Raw genomic sequence first — 18,614 nt, forward strand, 5'->3', positions numbered from 1 at the left:
ACATCTATGGTCTGATCAGGCAGTAGTTTAGGCCAGGCAGCACTTTTGTTTGAGCCATGGCCATCACAAGATTTATTGTTGTTTGTCCACTTCCCAACATGAGGTGTTGCTGATATTGGAGTTATGTCTTGATGGGGTGGGGGGGAGGGGGCGGCAGTGTACTTCATATTGATTCGGAGAGGTTGTTATAGAAGAACATTAGGACTTTTCCCTGTAAAACAGCCATGTTGCTGTCTATCTATAACTGAGAAGATCCTTGTGTGCTTTACATTGAGTTTACATTAAGTGTGAGAATGTACAGCTCCAGCTGGAGGAACAATCTAATGTAGTGACTGCCTGTTTCTTTCTGCTCCATACTCTGCCCTGTGACTATTATTCCCGATTGCAGCATCACTCCCAGAAAGTTTGATGTGATTCAGGCGTCGGAAGGACAGAAAGCTGGGACTGTCAGCAGCAACACGGAGGAGCTAACATTAAACAAGAGAGGGACAAGGACTTCCTTTACATTTAGAAAGATCAGAGATGGTGCATGTCAATGTGGTAAGTACGTGGCTATGCATAGCAAAAGAACAGCTATTAACTGCTACGGCCAGGATTACACAACATTTTTTTTAAAGCAAATACATTGTTTTATGCAGTTAACCAGGCATTCTTCATGTGTTTATTATTTGTTTAGTAGGGATATTTCAGGCATCTAAACACACCTAAAGCGGTGTGCACGCGCCTGATAACGACCACCTCTGCCGAGAATATAGAGTGTGTAAAGACCCCCCGGTGGATGAACTTGACCAAGCACACTGTTCTCCCCATTGCGTGTGACATCACTTGCGTGCTGTTCCGTTGACTCTCCTCCCCCACTGCATAGGCAAGTGATGTCACTTGTACACCACTCTGTTGCCCCCCCACTCCCTTACATAGCCCCATAATGTCAGTTAAACAGAGAAAGAACTGCTCTGGTCCTTAAGGGGTCAGGACTGTCTTGTCCTTTGGGGGTTAAAATATGCTCTTAATCAATAAAGAACCTTTTCAGGCGCTGTTTTCATTATATTTCACCTAAACAGTATCTCACTATTGTCATTCTAATCATTAGGTTGCTTATTTTGTGCTTTGCCTGAATGGGTCTTAGGCATTCTACAAGTTGAAATGGTAAAAGACGCAATATTTTACAATGAAAGAAATCATTTTGTACTTATCCAGAATGGTTCAGGCAATTTATTGAATGCCTAGATTTTGTACTTTGCCTGTAACATGCACTGTATATTACTTCTCTGCACATGCAGCCTTTCCAGCAGTCTGTGACAGCCAACGAGAGCAGAAGAAGGACCCCTCTCCTCTGGTTGGTGACCTGGAAGCATCATCTCTGGAGAAGGAGTATGTCCACAAAGTCTATGAGGACATAGCTGGCCATTTCAGCAGCACCAGACATAGCCCATGGCCCAGAGTGATGGACTTTCTGAGGACTTTGCCCATCGGTTCCCTGGTGGCTGACGTGGGCTGTGGCAATGGGAAGTACCTTGGAGTCAGTAAGGATTTGTATATGGTAGGTGTGATACGAGTATCTAGTGTTCACTTTATGATTTTGAATTACAGTAATGTGATTTTTGAAAGCGTAACTTTAAAGAGACTCTGTAACCTCAAAAACATCCCCTGGGAGGTAATTACCTCGGGTGGGGGAAGCCTCCGGATCCTAATGAGGCTTCCCACGCCGTCCTCTGTCCCACGGGGATCTCGCTGCAGCGAACACGGTAAATCCAGCGCTGGAGACTTGGGCGCAGCAGCGCAGGAGACTTGGGCGCAGCCGGCGCCACCATAGGCCGTAATAGGAACTACGGCTATCGCAGGCACAGGGAGTAACTTCAGCGCCGTCAGAAGACGGACCTGAAGTTGCTTTTAAAACAATAATTCGGATTCCAGCGATTGCTGGAAGCCGAATTATTTCATTCCCCCACTATCCATGTCGGCCTGGAGGGGGAATAGTAATTAACACGGCCCGGACTTGTGCGGCAGCAGGATCAGCCATATACTGGCTGTGTCCTGCGCCCAAGTCTCCGGCGCCGTTCTCTCTCGTACGCCGCTGCAGCCCTCCGAACAGCCGGCGACAGACCCGACTGTAAATTCAATATTTACCTTTGCAGGCTCCAGCGGGGGCGCTGTGGCTGCTTTCGGCTCCGAACTACACGGAAATACCCGATCTCAGTCTGGTCCGCTCTACTGCACAGGCGCCGGAAACTTGCGCCTGCGCAGTAGAGCAGACCCGACGGCGATCGGGTATTTCCACCTACTTCGGAGCCGACAGCCGTCAGAGCGCCTGCGCAGGAGCCGGGAAGGTACAGTGGTGTGAAAAACTATTTGCCCCCTTCCTGATTTCTTATTCTTTTGCATGTTTGTCACACTTAAATGTTTCTGCTCATCAAAAACCGTTAACTATTAGTCAAAGATAACATAATTGAACACAAAATGCAGTTTTAAATGATGGTTTTTATTATTTAGTGAGAAAAAAAACTCTAAACCTACATGGAGCTGTGTGAAAAAGAAATTGCCCCCTAAACCTAATAACTGGTTGGGCCACCCTTAGCAGCAATAATTGCAATCAAGCATTTGCGATAACTTGCAACGAGTCTTTTACAGCGCTCTGGAGGAATTTTGGCCCACTCATCTTTGCAGAATTGTTGTAATTTAGCTTTATTTGAGGGTTTTCTAGCATGAACCGCCTTTTTAAAGTCATGCCACAACATCTCAATAGGATTCAGGTCAGGACTTTGACTAGACCACTCCAAATTCTTCATTTTGTTTTTCTTCAGCCATTTAGAGGTGGATTTGCTGGTGTGTTTTGGGTCATTGTCCTGCTGCAGCACCCAAGATCGCTTCAGCTTGAGTTGACAAACAGATGGCCGGACATTCTCCTTCAGGATTTTTTGGTAGACAGTAGAATTCATGGTTTCATCTATCACAGCAAGCCTTCTAGGTCCTGAAGCAGCAAAACAACCCCAGACCATCACACTACCACCACCATATTTTACTGTTGGTATGATGTTCTTTTGCTGAAATGCTGTGTTACTTCTACGCCAGATGTAACGGGACACGCACCTTCCAAAAACTTCAACTTTTTGTATCGTCGGTCCATAAGGTATTTTCCCAAAAGTCTTGGCAATCATTGAGATGTTTTTTAGCAAAATTGAGACTAGCCTTAATGCTCTTTTTGCTTAAAAGTGGTTTGCGCCTTGGATATCTGCCATGCAGGCCGTTTTTGCCCAGTCTCTTTCTTATGGTGGAGTCGTGAACACTGACCTTAATTGAGGCAAGTGAGGCCTGCAGTTCTTTAGATGTTGTCCTAGGGTCTTTTGTGGCCTCTCGGATGAGTTTTCTCTGCGCTCTTGGGGTAATTTTGGTCGGCCGGCCACTCCTGGGAAGGTTTATCACTGTTCCATGTTTTTGCCATTTGTGGATAATGGCTCTCACTGTAGTTCGCTGGAGTCCCAAAGCTTTAGAAATGGCTTTATAACCTTTACCAGACTTATAGATCTCAATTACAGTACTTTGCTCTCATTTGTTCCTGAATTTGTTTGGATCTTGGCATGATGTCTAGCTTTTGAGGTGCTTTTGGTCTACTTCTCTGTGTCAGATAGCTCCTATTTAAGTGATTTCTTGATTGAAACAGGTGTGTCAGTAATCAGGCCTGGGGGTGACTACAGAAATTGAACTCAGGTGTGATAAACCACAGTTACGTTATTTTTTAACAAGGGGGGCAATTTCTTTTTCACACAGGGCCATGTAGATTTGGAGTTTTTTTTTCTCACTAAATAATAAAAACCATCATTTAAAACTGCATTTTGTGTTCAATTATGTTACCTTTGACTAATAGTTAACTGTTTTTGATGAGCAGAAACATTTAAGTGTGACAAACATGCAAAAGAATAAGAAATCAGGAAGGGGCAAATCGTTTTTCACACCACTGTAAATATTGACGTCATCTTTCACGGAGGGCTGCAGCGAGACCCCTGAGGGACGGAGGACGGCGTGGGAAGCCTCATTAGGATCCGGAGGCTTCCCCCACCCGAGGTGAGTACCCCCCAGGGGACGTTTTGACGTTACAGATCCTCTTTAAAAGTAGTGTATCCAAAAAGACAACTTTCAAAAATGTTTCATCTTTCATTCATACTGCCTGTAAGTGCATTGTCTAATAATTCATACATACAGTTTTCCTGGCAGATTAAAACTTCTGAGGGCAGGAGAGAAATAAAAAAAGGTCATGCATTTTAACTCTGGGGCGCTTAACCTCCCTGGCGTTCTATTAAAATCGCCAGGGAGGCTGCGGGAGGGTTTTTTTTAAATTAAAAAAAAACTATTTCATGCAGCCAACTAAAAGTTGGCTGCATGAAAGCCCACTATAGGGCGCTCCGGAAGCGTACTTTCGATCGCCTCCGGCAATCGAAAGTAACAAGATAGGCCGCAATGAGCGGCCTATCTTGTTTCGCTTTCCTCGTCGCCATGGCGACGAGCGGAGTGACGTCATGGACGTCAGTCGACGTCCTGACGTCAGAGCCGCCCGATCCAGCCCCTAGCGCCGGCCGGAACTGTTTGTTCCGGCTGCACTGGGCTCGGGCGGCTGGGGGGACCTCCGCGGCGGCGATCGGGCAGCACACGCGGCTGGCAAAGTGCCGGCTGCGTGTGCTGCTTTTTTCAGATTGAAAATCGGCCCAGCAGGGCCTGAGCGGCGACCTCCGGCGGCATACCCCGAGCTCAGCTCGGGATTACCGCCAAGGGGGTTAATAGACTGTCATTGAGCAGAGACTATAAAACATTCAATCTACTTTGTAAATGTTTAAATATAAAATAATGAATCCAGTGTAGAGAAGGAATCGCACACCACCAATGAGGTGCCGGAACCAAACGTAAAACATGAAAATCCAGAAGATCCGCACACTCCATGAACCAAACATGAAGATATCCTGCGCTCCAAAAGACTGCTGTGCACTCAAGCGATGGCTTTCCTTTCACATTCAGCACCCCGCAGCGCTCCAATAGGGTGTTTGGCAAAAATACTGGAGAAAGATGAAGCGCGCCATAGTGCATTAAATGTGAAGGAATTTTATTACCAATTAAAAGTTATACTCACAAACATGAGTGATAAAAGCGCATTTCAGCGGACTGCCAACCGCTTGTCTCTGCAGTAGGGAGTGACGCGCTGTGGCCAGCAGCGCGGTTTCCGATGGTTGGGAATCCTCTCGCAGAGCGGTGGGCGTCGCTGGAGTATCAGTTGGCGTGTGACGTCATTACGCGTTTCGGCGCTCAGCGCCTTCGTCAGATCTGCAGAGACAAGCGGTTGGCAGTCCGCTGAAATGCGCTTTTATCACTCATGTTTGTGAGTATAACTTTTAATTGGTAATAAAATTCCTTCACATTTAATGCACTATGGCGCGCTTCATCTTTCTCCAGTATTACTCCATGAACCAAGTCCACTTTGTTTAAGCATAGTGACACAATTCCATTCCATAGACCAACGATTCGTTTCGGGGGCCCCCTTTGTCAAGGTAACAGCACAGAATGGTGACGTCACCATTCTGTGTTGTTACCTTGACAAAAGGGACCCCACAGGGCCCCGAAACGAATTGTTGGTCTATGGAATGGAATTGTGTCACTATGCTTAAAGAGACTCTGTAACAAAAATTGCATCCTGTTTTTTATCATCCTACAAGTTCAAAAAGCTATTCTAATGTGTTCTGGCTTACTGCAGCACTTTTTACTATCACTGTCTCTGTAATAAATCAATGTATCTTTCCCCTGTCAGACTTGTCAGGCTGTGTCTGGAAGGCTGCCAAGTTCTTCAGTGTTGTGGTTCTGCTATGAACTCCCCCTTTCAGGCCCCTATATGCACACTGCCTGTGTGTTATTTAGGATTAGAGCAGCTTCTCTCTTATCTTTTACAAGCTGGATAAATCGTCCTCTGAGCTGGCTGGGCTTTCACACACTGAGGAATTACAGACAAGGGCAAAGCTGTTTGCAGGAAGAAACAAGCAGCCTGAAACTTCAGTGCATGAGAACTGCAGGGGGAAAGAAACACACAAATGATCTCTTGAGATTCAAAAGGAAGGGTGTGTACAGCCTGCTTGTGTATGGATGTATTTTCTATGTGTGGACATACTGTACATCAACCTACTTCCTGTTTTGGTGGCCATTTTGTTTGTTTATAAACAAACTTTGTAAAACTGTTTTTAACCATTTTTAATGCGGCGAGGAGCGGCGAAATTGTGTCAGAGGGTAATAGGAGATGTCCCCTAACGCACTGGTATGTTTACTTTTGTGCGATGTTATCAATACAGATTCTCTTTAAACAAAGTGGACTTGGTTCATGGAATGTGCGGATCTTCTGGATTTTTAAATATAACATAAAAAACCATGGGATATCTTAAAAAAAAGAAGTCATTTTTATTAGTGGAGGACACATCCAATTATTTATCTCTTCAGTTTATTTTCACCTTGGGTTCACTTTAACCACTTCAGCCTACAGCGTGGAAAATCTCATTCATCCGAGCAACGTTCACCTCCCATTCATTCGCCAATAACTTTATCGCTACTAATCACAATTAATTGATCTATATCTTGTTTTTTCCGCCACTGATTAGGCTTTCTTTAGGTAGTACATTTTGCTAAGAATAATTTTTTTCTAAATCCATTTTAACAGGAAGATTAAGAAAGAAATGAAAAAAATCATAATTTCTCAGTTTTTGGCCATTGTAGTTTAAAATTAATACATGCTACCGTAATTAAAACCCATTTATTTTATTTGCGCATTTGTCCCGCTTATTACGACTTTTAAATTATTTCCCTATCACAATTTATGGCGCCGATATTTTATTTAGAAATAAAGGTGCATTTTTTTCAATTTGCGTTCATCACTATTTACAAGCTTATAATTTTGAAAAAGTGAATAGGATGCTCTCTTAACATGTATATTTAAAAAGTTTAGACCCTTAAGCAACTATTTATATAGTTTTGTTTTTTTTAATTGTAATTTTTTTATTTATTTTTTAATTAAAACATGTATGTGGGTAATTTTAGTTTGGGAGGTAAACAGCTATTTTTAGATGTAATATAATGTAATTCTTTATTTAAAATATGTATGTGGGTGCAGTTTACTATTTGGTCACAAGATGGCCACAGTCAAAAAAGTTCCTGGAGTGTACGATCACGCTGCAGGAACTATTAGGAGGCTGTACATTTTTTTTCCGGGCAGAAATACCGCGCTCCCTGCTTAGAAAGTGTCGGTATTTCTCCGGGGGGCTTAGATCGGTGAATGGGAATCACATTCCCATTCACTGATCGGGGGCTAGTGGCAGGCAGCGGGAGCGCGCCCAATCGCACGCACCACGCTGCAGGAGCAGCACAGTCTATCTGGACGGATATATCCGTCCAGATAGAGAGAAGTGGTTAAATGAAGATTTTGCCCTAACAAGCTTCCTCTGAATTATCATATGTCTTTATCAACATATGTTTGTCTTGAATGTCACCCCTCTCATCAAGTGGTGGTGGCCTCTTTGTATAGATCATTTCCACTGAAGTGAAGAGAGGTCAAAGAAGGTGACAGGTGGGCCCCTTGACACCCTCTAGGCCCCAAGCACCTGCCTAGGTTGCCTGGTGGATGATCCTGCTCTGCCACAAGCAGATGGACTAGTCCAAAACCTGACAGATTTTTACTGTCTACTGTTAGCAACATAGGAGACATTTCAGATTACTGATACTATTGTTAATGTCATTCTTTTCTTTGCACAGATTGGTTGTGATCGCAGCAGAAATCTTGTAGATATCTGCAGAGACAAGAAGCAAGAGGCCTGTGTCTGCGATGCTTTGTCTGTGCCATTCAGATCCGGCTCATTTGATGCGTGTATCTCTATAGCTGTTATTCACCACTTCGCTACTCAGGTAAGTAAACTTACTGAGCATGAGAGGATCAGAAAAAGGGTGTGAGCTGCCTGTATTCTCACTGACCTCCATTGCCTAGTAGCAAGGCTTGTTTACAGCATTATATGGATTGCTCTGATGGTTATCATCTGTGCAATGATTGTAGGGCAGAGCGTAACCGTTCTCCAACATATATCATAACAGGAAAAAAGACCCAGTATAGGTTCTAACCCTTTCCCTCTCTGTGCACAATAAACCCATGGCCACCACAGCTAAGACAGGTGCAGAGGCTGCACTGACTGTTGGTGGCAAATGTGACCTCTCTCTTCCTGTAAGAACTCTCTTCTCCTACATGTCCTGTCGATGGTTCACATGCTGACCAATGCTAAAAGCCTGGGTTATGTCTGATATTTGTCCACACAGTGCTCTACTGCTACCCTGCAAAATCCCCCTTAACTAGTTCCGGATCGTTGGTACGTATATATACACCCCTGTATATTTCATCTGCAGATCAGGGGCGTATATATGCGCACTGCTTACTTACCACCGCCAATTGTGATTCCTGCGCTGTTTCCGTTCGCCGTCACCGCATCCCTGTTCTTCTGTGATGGAAGTACGAGAATCATCTTTTCCCAACCCCGATCATCAATGGGAGCGAGACGCAGCTCCCATTCATAACCGCAGGGTAACTGTTCCACACACTTTAGTTTCTATCTAACAGCAGACTGTGAACTAAGTGTAGTGCCATCTTGTGGCCCAAAAGTAAAATACACCCAAATGCACCATAAGACACAGTTACATTCAAACATTTATTAAATATTTATTATTTTCTAACCCCTTCAACCCCTACCTCATAGTTACAAAAACAAAACTTGTAAAAAAAATAAAAAAAGTAATTAAAAAAAAAACTACGTAAATAGTTACTTTAGGGACTTTTTAAATATGTATGTCATGAAGGTATATTACTTTTGCTTTTGTAAATAAAGGCTTGTAATTATTTTTATAGTATAAAAAACCCCCCACTAAACTGAAAAATACACCTTTATTTTCAAATAAAATAGTATCGCCATACATTGTACTAGGGATGCAATTTAAACGTTATAATAACCAGGACAAATGGGCAAATAAAATGTGTCTGTTTTATCTACAATAGCACATTTTATTTTTAATCTGCAATAGCTGAAATTTAAAATTTGAATTTTTGCAGTGTTTTTTCTTCTTCGCTGTAAAATTCATATAACATAAAATAATTCTTAGCAAAAAGTACTGCCCAAAGAAAGCCTAGTTTGTCCAGCCAAAACATAATATATAGATTGTTTCAGTGTGATAAGTAGTGATAAAGTTATTGGTGAATGAATGGGAGGAGCGTGATGTGAAAATTGCTCTGGTCTTGAAGGGGAAAAAAACCTGTGGTAGGGAAGTGGTTAAAGGGTGTTGTAGCATTCAAAAATAAAAAATATTTTCAAAAAAGTGCCCTAAAACTATATGTAAACCCCATTTTTATTTAAGGGAGTTTCAACAGTGGCCAAATTAACTTACCTGGGGCTTCCTCCAGCCCCTCGTAGTCCATGAGGTCCCCGGCTTCCTCTAGGCGCCCTCCGTTCTTCCCATGGTGGCTCTGTCAGGCATAGTCGCATGTAACTCATTGAAAGAATGAACCACGTGTGCACAGAACGCTCATGCTGGCAGTTACGCATGACTTCGGTTGAAGTCGCCGCTCTAATTGAGCCGCCATGTCAAGAACGGAGGGAGCCTGGAGGATGCCGGGTGGACCTCACGGACTACGAGGAGCTGGAGGAAGCCCCAGGTAAGTTCATTCGGCCATTTTAGATCACTGCTCGGGGGCCCCTTTAAATAGGTCTCTATATGTCCCCCATTTTTTTTTTCTTTTTGCCTGGTCTGGTTGCCTTTGTCTAACTGTAGAAACTGTGCAGTGCCAGCGGGGTTGTGGGATATTTTTTTTTTAGCTACAGTAACACGCTTATCTCAGTATTCAAATAACACAAAGCTTCCTCTTTTGGATATGACTAGAATGTATTTGAATTCCCCACTTCCGGGGGAAACTTTGTGCGGCCCGTGGCCGCATGCTGTGAACCACGGACTGCATTACTACAATACCTTCTCTCCTCCCTCCCTTCCTGCAGAGTCTGAAGCAGAAAGAAACAGAGGGTTAACAATTACCTAATCGCTGCTTCCTGCGTCAGGTTTCCATGGCCACAGGGCGTCACATGACATGTTGTGCTGGCACGTCCTGACGGTGCATCTTGCGAATCTGGAGGTAGGGAGGTAGGAGAGGAGTCTGGATTTACAGCACACACAGGGTGAATATGTCCCGCGGGTATCCGGTCCGTGGGCCATAGTTTGCCCAGTGCTGGTTCACACAGTGATGTAAGCCTGTTGTCTAGGTGATGTTTGCTGTGGGAGGGACAGTAAGCTGCGGCCGTAGGGAGTGAAAATTAACACTGAGTTGGGTTGAAAAACATCAAAATGAAAAGGGCAGAAATGATGTCACTTTTGGCATCACAGAGATATAGTAAAGGTGGAAACCAGCAGAAATATTACCTTATCTACTGGCGTATAAGCCTAATTTTTCAGCACTCGGCTTATACACGGGTCGGCTTATATGCGAGTATATACGGCAGTTTCTTTTTTCATAAAGCATGTCTCCTAAATCTGACAGTGAACACTAAAAAAACAGGATAGGTAAACTAAATTTGGATGACACATATACAGTATATATACTCTGCTTGTCTATTGGGGTAACACCCCTACACATGAATTCACCATATTTTTCGTACTATAAGACGCTCCTGACCATAAGACGCACCTAGGCTTAGAGGACAAAACCAGGGGTAAAATATATATATACTAAACGTGGTGCATCCATGGTGAAGGGGCATCTTGTGGATTATTTGTACCTCATGCCCCCTTGTACCTCTTGTGTCTCCCTGTGTCCTCCTCTGTCCCCCTTGTATCCTCCTGTGTCTCCTATGTGTTCGCATCTGTGCCCGTGTGTCCTCCATGTGTCTGCCTCTGTCCCACTTGGGTCCGCCTCTGTCCCCCTCTATGCCTCTTTGTGTCCTCCTAATGTCCACCTTTATGCCCCTTTGTGTCCCCCTGTGTCCAACGTGTGTCCTACGTTTGGCCCCTTGTGTCCTCCTCTGCATGGGCAAAGTACAGGTAGTCCCCAACATTGCGGCGGGTTGGAGGATTGCATTGGCAGGCATTCACAGGTAAGGAACTTCCTGCTTTTGGACTATAAGATGCAGTGACTTTTTCCCTCCACTTTTGGGGGAGAAAAAGCGTGTCTTATAGTCCAAAATATACAGTAGCTACTGAGAAGGCTCCAGAACGTTTTATGTTTCATTGTATACAATGAACAGAGGCGCCAAAAGTATAAGATTAGATTAAATGAGCTTAAAAACCAACTTAAATGGCAAAATTGAAGGAGCAAGTGGTGGTCTTACCTCCCTCAAGCAGACACGACAACGACTGCGATTCAGACAGTCAAACACATTTATTAGGAACTCCAAAAAGAAATGCAACGCGTTTCGCAGGTTCAACCCCGCTTCATCAGGCAATATAGAGAGGAGTATCAAACAATCTGCACAAGGATTCAAATTAAGCGCCTTAGGCTTATTGCCACCTTGTCCAGTACGAATTACACTATTGGGGCTCTTGGTGTTCCCTGTTTTATGTTTCATGATGACAATTCCATTACTGGAGTATACAAAATATCAGAGGTGGGATCTGGAATACAGAACTTTTACCTGCAATTCTTCTTAATAGGTCAGTCAATACAAGCAGAACATTTTCATGTAAAAGCAGCAGGGATAGCCAGGGAAAAAAGCACACATAAGTAGATAAATACTTGTTATACTTACATAACATATGTATTGTACTGTCCACATTTTGATTTCAGTGAATTTTATATAGTAAATAAAGAGAAAACTGTTTCAGGCATCTTCCATCTTTACTGCCTCTAATTGAAGCCAATCCTGATGTAATTTCCCCCCCTTACTTTTTTATTTTCCTCCTCGAAACTGCACTGTCATATCTAGTTTGCTTTGTAAACACATGTGAGCACAGCATAGATTGTATTTCAGCGGCTTCTGCAGAGGGGTGAGGTTTATTTTCCTTCTCAGCCTTGTGTCACACTGAACTGCAGCCAGTCATTGAGGAGCAGGAATGTGGGAGGGGAGATAACAAGCTTTCCTCTCCTGGACAATGTACCAAATAGAGTCAGGTTGTAGACTGCATAATAAACACAGAGCAGTGGGTAAATGGAATTTGTTTTTATGGCTGACAATCCCATTTTAATGCAGTCTATCTTTTTGCATTATAGGACAGGCTGTTGTAAAGAGAGTTTTTTTTTCTTCTCTAAATACAGGAAAGAAGATTGGCAGCCATACAAGAATTAACCGGTCTACTTAGGAAAGGGGGGAAAGCTCTGATCTATGTCTGGGCCATGGAGCAGGAGTATAACAAAAAGAAATCAAAGTACCTAAAGGAAAGCAAGTGTTCTAATGAAGACACACAGCCGACCGGCAGAGCTGAGGTGGCTAGTCAGGACCTGAATGCCAAATTACCTGTTCACACCAACAGAACCGCCTTCGACTCTCAGGACCTTCTAGTGCCCTGGCATCTGAAGCCAAAATGTCGGGCTAAAAACTCAACCTCTGCGGTGGAAGAGCAGCCGCTCGGTTCTGTGTATCACAGGTTTTATCACGTGTTCCGGGAGGGGGAGCTGGAGGCGTTGTGCAGGACCATGGATGGGATTACAGTCGAGCAGAGCTACTATGACCAGGGGAACTGGTGTGTGATCCTGGAGAAGCAGTGACGCCCCAGCAGGACTTGTCTGGTCTGGATGGGGAGGTTTCCTTTCCAGTGTTCAAGGCAAAGACTGACTTTTTAAAATGTTTTATCATCCTTCTAGTTATTTAAAAAATTCTATTTTAATAAACAGCCAAAAAGACTTGTTGTTTGGTGACTACAGGTCAGATGTACATGAGTCTGTGTACACTAGGTGGTGCCATTTCACCACACACAATCCAGTACCAGCTTTAAGACCTGAAGGGAAAGGAAAACAATGTTTCTAAATGTTTAAAGTCGCTGATTATTAATGGATGATTCTGGCGGAAGTGAAAGTTCCAAACATAAATTGGCATTTCTGATCTAAAACCGGGAATTGGAATTCTACGGAAATCCGATTTACCGCAACTTGTTACTTTTAGCCCAATCACAGAACTTGGAATTATTAGACCAGAGAATGCAGAATTTTTCTGCAAAAATCAGATCACCACAGTAATTTTTGAGTTTACACCAATCATAAGACACAAGATTTTCTGATTTCTATTTAACCAATTTGTTTTTTTTAAAAAAAATGTTTTCAATCCCTGATACAAAAAAATTGACCAATAAAATACTCCTTGAAAAAAAATCAAAAACACAGAAATCAGAAAAACAGAAATTGGCATTAGTGGAAATTGTACTTTCCATGGAGTCATAAATGAGCATTTCTAACCTTCGCTACTGATTATTAACAGAATGATTATTTGAAGCCCGTTTATCAGGAGATCTGCAGAAGATACGATCACTTTAATTAGATTATTTGTGTATAGGGAGTCAATATCCAACGATACTTTGTAGGATTTCTCCATAAAGGACTGCTGAAGTGAGAGGGATATGAAGATTGCCATATTCGGGCAAGATGGGCAGCACGGTGGCGTAGTGGTCAGTGCTCTCGCCTTGCAGCGCTGGGTCCCTGATTCGAATCCCAGCCATTCGAACATCTGCAAGGAGTTTGTACGTTCTCCCCGTGTCTATGTGGGTTTCCTCCGGGCACTCCAGTTTCCTCCCACATCCCAAAAACCTACAGATAAGTTAATTGGCACCCCCCAAAAATTGGCCCTAGATTATGATACATGCACTACACGATACATACATAGACATAGGACTATGGTAGAGACTAGATTGTGAGCCCCTCTGAGGGACAGTTAGTGACAAGACAATATGCCATACTCTGTACAGAGATGCGTAGTATGTCCACGCTATATAAAATACTTAAATAATAATATTTATTTAATTGTAAACCATACCAGTTGCCTGGCAGTCCTGCTGATCTTTTGGGTTTCAGTAGTGTCTGAATCACACCAGAAACAAGCAAATGCAGTGAAATTTGAGTCAAACATCTGATCTGCATATGCTTGTTCAGGGTCTATGGCTAAACATATCAGAGGCAGAAGATCTGCAGGACAGTCGGGCAATGTGCATTGTTTACAAGTAAATAAATATGTCTTGATCTGCATCAGAAAAACAAAAAGCATGAATTAACATGAAGTCAAACTAAATGGGCCAACCAAGGTATATATCTTGAAGCTACAGCACATAGCTAGATATTAAAGGTACAAGCAAACAGTTTATCAGCATCAAGAAAATAGAACACGTGATCGCTGCCGAGAATGAACAACGTTCAATGTCCACAAAATAAGTATTAAGAAGTCAGTGCAGATCAAAGAGGAATAAATACAGTCAATAAAACGTCACCACGGTGATTTTCCAACCTCACATGGTCTCGTGGCCAACCATCACCATATAAAAAGAGTAAGAGGGGCTTACCAGCTGCCAACAACCCACATTATAAGGTTGTATGCCTCGTATTCAGTGGTAATGCTAATGAACCTCAGGCAGATATGGATCCAAACTTCCACCACTATCCATACCATATATCGGAGTGAGGGAGTGGTGGAAGTTTGGATCCATATCTGCTTGAGGTTTGTTAGGATTACCACTGAATTTGAGGCATACAACCTTATAATGTGGGTTGTTGGCAGCTGGTAAGCCCCTCTTACTCTTTTATGGTGATGGTTGGCCACGAGACCATGTGAGGTTGGAATATCACCGTGGTGAAGATTTATTGACTGTATTTATTCCTCTTTAATCTGCACTGACTTCTTTTTTAATAATATGTATTAGAGGTACCCAGTGGCTTTGGCATCAATGGGACCTATTGTTGTTTTTCCCAAGAGAGCGACTTCATCCAGCTCCAGCTGGACATCTAAGTGGAGTTGGGTTTATAGATCTCCACCTGCTTTCAGTGGTTGGTGGCCCCTTGTGCAACCTTCCTTTGTGAGTACCTTAATCCTTTTTTTTCCCATCACTCTTCTTGTGAAATACTGCACCATTTGGGTGGCTGAAAGTCCATAATGAGCTGGGCAGCAAGTGGACCAAGGTGACATCTAGGGGCATCTACAGCAGTTAGGAACATCTGTCCCAGTATTCACCAAGACAAACAGAGAACACAGAGCAGAGGAGGAACAGGAGGTGAAAACACAGCAGAGAAGTGGACAAGCGTTTATTGAATCCCTCTGCACTATCTTCTGCTCACTGACCAGCTGAACTGTGCTCGCTGCTGCAGGAAAACTTTCTTCTGGACTTGGCCGTCTGAGCACTGTCATTTCTCGTTCTGGCCAGCCAAAGTCCAAATAAGTAAGTTAAATGCAGTTTCTTTGCATAGTGGCCACAGTAGCCGGCCACTTCACATATTGACCGTCCAGATCCCAAAAGTGGCCAACTTCAGGATCTGGCTGTTACATATACATGAGCTCTCTATTCATACATTCACATACATTTGTGTAGCTGCTGGCTATGGACACACCACAACTGTCTCACAAGGGAATATCCAGCCATGAGCAGAATTGGGCTTTAGGGCTCAGGGCACATTAAAATCATGGTAAAATCGCAATTGCAGTAAAAAAAATGGTGCGATTTTACTGTGATTACGCTTTTACAGCAACTTAAATGTAAGGGAATGGGAGTGTTTTTTTAAAGCTCTCAGAAAGCTTTGGGAAAAAAAAGGGCTCAGAAAAGTGCTTATAGTGTGTCTAAGCCCTTAGAGAATAAGGTCCTATTTTGCTAAAAGGAAAAAGTGTACCTGAACTTACATTTCTAGCTTCTACATATTACACTTCTGTTCTGAAGAGGTCTAGTAATCCTTCTGTATTCCGTCCAGAAGAAGAACAACCAGGTCTTCTTCTCCTTAAGCCTGGTACACACATCCAATTTTTGTTGGCGAAATATTGGCCAGTTTTACCACCTCTAATATGAGGGCCAACAGATTTTGAGTGCAATAAAAAGGTTGTGTAGATAAGCTCTCATACTACACAGAGTGGTAAAATCAGCCAATCGTTGCCAGTCATAATTGGAAGTGTGCATGTACCCTAAGTTTCTAGCTATACTGCTGATTTCAAATTTTATTTTATTGATGTCCTATTTTCTAATAACGTTTCTTCTTGATGAGATTTGTACAGCTAAATAAAGCATAGATTCGCCCTTTCCTGACCTCTGCCACCACCAAATTCCTCATCTATGCCCTCATAATTTCCCGCCTTGACTACTGCAATGCCCTGCTGTCTGGTCTCTCTATGACCCGAACAACCCCACTGCAGTCCATCATGAATGCGGCAGCCAGAATTATCCACTGCTCCCATCGCTCCACCACGGCAGATCCCCTCCTAGAATCCCTCCACTGGCTTCCTATCCAGTCCAGAATCAGATTCTAGATACTGTGTCTGACCTACAAATCTGTCCACAAAACCTGTCCAACCTACATTTCCAATCTTACTCAGAGGTACACACCTAGCTGCTCACTCCGCTCTTCCAATGAACTTCACCTAACTGCCCCCCGCATCACCCAGTCCCATGCACGCCTCCAGGACTTCTCAAGAGCTGCTCCAACACTATGGAACTCCCTACCTCCACCCATTAGGGCAGCCCACTCCTTGAACATCTTCAAGAAAGCCCTCAAAACTCACCTTTTCACTCTGGCCTAATACCCCTCACAAGTGCTCTAAACCCACAGCTGAACTCTGGTACCCTACCGTTCATGTCCTTACCTCTCCTTCTAGATTGTAAGCCTTTGGGCAGGGTCCTCCTCCTTTTGTGTCCTACCTGATCATGCACCTCCATTACTGTGCACTAGGGGTGCTCGGAAAATTCCGTGGAATTATAAATTCCGTGATTCCGGCCGGAATTGGATTAATTCCGATTCCGGTAGTCGAAAGGGAATTCCGGCTGAATTTTCCGCAATAACACCAAAACTCCCTCCTCCTCCTCCTCCTCCTCTACGTGACGTCGGGAAGGAAGAGGATCGTGGGAGTTTTGTGCCACGAGGAGGTCGGGACAGGAGGAGATCGTGACAGGAGGTCTTCTGACTAGGTGAGTAAATGGGTTTTTCTTTTTATATCTGCTGAAGGATTGTGCATATTGGGGTCAGATCTGCTGAAGGATTGTGCATATTGGGGTCAGATCTGCTGAAGGATTGTGTATATTGGGGTCATATCTGCTAACGATTTGTGCATATTGGGGTCATATCTGCTAACAATTTGTGCATATTGGGATCATATCTGCTAACGATTTGTGCATATTGGGGTCATAGCTGATCCTGTATATAGCATTAAGGTAAGAAACAATATATGCAGTGTTAGATTTGTTTTATAATGGTTTTGCGGCTCCCAGTTCTCTTTTCGGAAACGGGTCCAAGTGGCTCTTTATGTCTTAAAGGTTGCAGACCCCTGCCCTAGACCATCAACCACACTACATGGTAGTAGGTATCTGTCTTACCCCCTAGACCATCAACCACACTACATGCTACACAGTAACATCAATTCAATAGAAAAAGTTTCTATAGAATTGATCATAATGGTAGTATGGTACATGTTAGGCCAGCTTTAGCATGTAGTGTGGTCAGAGGTGGGACAAGGTCCTTCAGCACCCAAGGCTGATACAGCAAAGTGCGCCCCCCCATCCCTCCCACCCCAGCCGTCACACACTGATTGCTATTACACTAAGAGGTGCCCCAGGCCCCCCAACCCCTTAATCTCTACTTATCTGGCTTGCAGTCGCTGCCATGTATCACCTTTTCTTATTTCTTTCTGCTTCAAACACAATTAGGAATGGCAGCTGAATGAATTGTGCACCCCCTCCTACACTGCACCCTGAGGCTGGAGCCTCTCCAGCCTCTGCCTCAGCCTGGCCCTGAGTGTGGTTGATGGTCTAGTGGGTAAGACAGATACCTACTACCATGTAGTGTGGTTCATGGTCTAGAGGGTAAGACAGATACCTACTACACACTGAGTCCTGGGTTCAAATCCCAGCTATGGTATTTAAGCATGCTTTTCAAAAAGTACAAATCCTTAATCATGCTACTTTTACTATCGAATTGATCATAATGGTAGTATGCTTTATGCTAGGCCAGCTTTAGCATGTAGTGTGGTTTATGGTCTAGAGGGTAAGACAGATACCTACTACACACTGAGTCCTGGGTTCAAATCCCAGCTATGGTATATAAGCATGCTTTTCAAAAAGTACAAATCCTTAATCATGCTACTTTTACTATCGAATTGATCATAATGGTAGTATGCTTTATGCTAGGCCAGCTTTAGCATGTAGTGTGGTTCATGGTCTAGAGGGTAAGACAGGTACCTACTACACACTGAGTCCTGGGTTCAAATCCCACCTATGGTATATAAGCATGCTTTTCAAAAAGTACAAATCTTTAATCATGCTACTTTTACTATCGAATTGATCATAATGGTAGTATGCTTTATGCTAGGCCAGCTTTAGCATGTAGTGTGGTTCATGGTCTAGAGGGTAAGACAGGTACCTACTACACACTGAGTCCTGGGTTCAAATCCCACCTATGGTATATAAGCATG

At 43.4% G+C, this 18,614-nt stretch overlaps 1 protein-coding gene across 2 annotated transcripts in view; it reads left to right on the top strand.

Moving 5' to 3' along the window:
* Window positions 1-12,874, top strand: part of ALKBH8 (alkB homolog 8, tRNA methyltransferase) — a 45,203-nt gene extending 32,329 nt beyond the window's left edge. Inside the window, exons 9-12 of one of the 2 annotated variants that reach the window (XM_068266863.1) lie at window positions 389-540; window positions 1,281-1,540; window positions 7,771-7,920; window positions 12,290-12,874. In XM_068266863.1, coding sequence (XP_068122964.1) covers window positions 389-540; window positions 1,281-1,540; window positions 7,771-7,920; window positions 12,290-12,739 — 1,012 coding nt within the window. In that variant the 3' untranslated portion in view covers window positions 12,740-12,874. The remainder of the gene's footprint in view (window positions 1-388; window positions 541-1,280; window positions 1,541-7,770; window positions 7,921-12,289) is intronic. The other variant, XM_068266864.1, reaches the window with a different exon arrangement.
* Window positions 12,875-18,614: the final 5,740 nt, after the last annotated feature.

The sequence above is a fragment of the Hyperolius riggenbachi genome, chromosome 2, assembly GCF_040937935.1.
Source record: "Hyperolius riggenbachi isolate aHypRig1 chromosome 2, aHypRig1.pri, whole genome shotgun sequence".
NCBI classification, from domain to species: Eukaryota; Metazoa; Chordata; class Amphibia; order Anura; family Hyperoliidae; genus Hyperolius; species Hyperolius riggenbachi.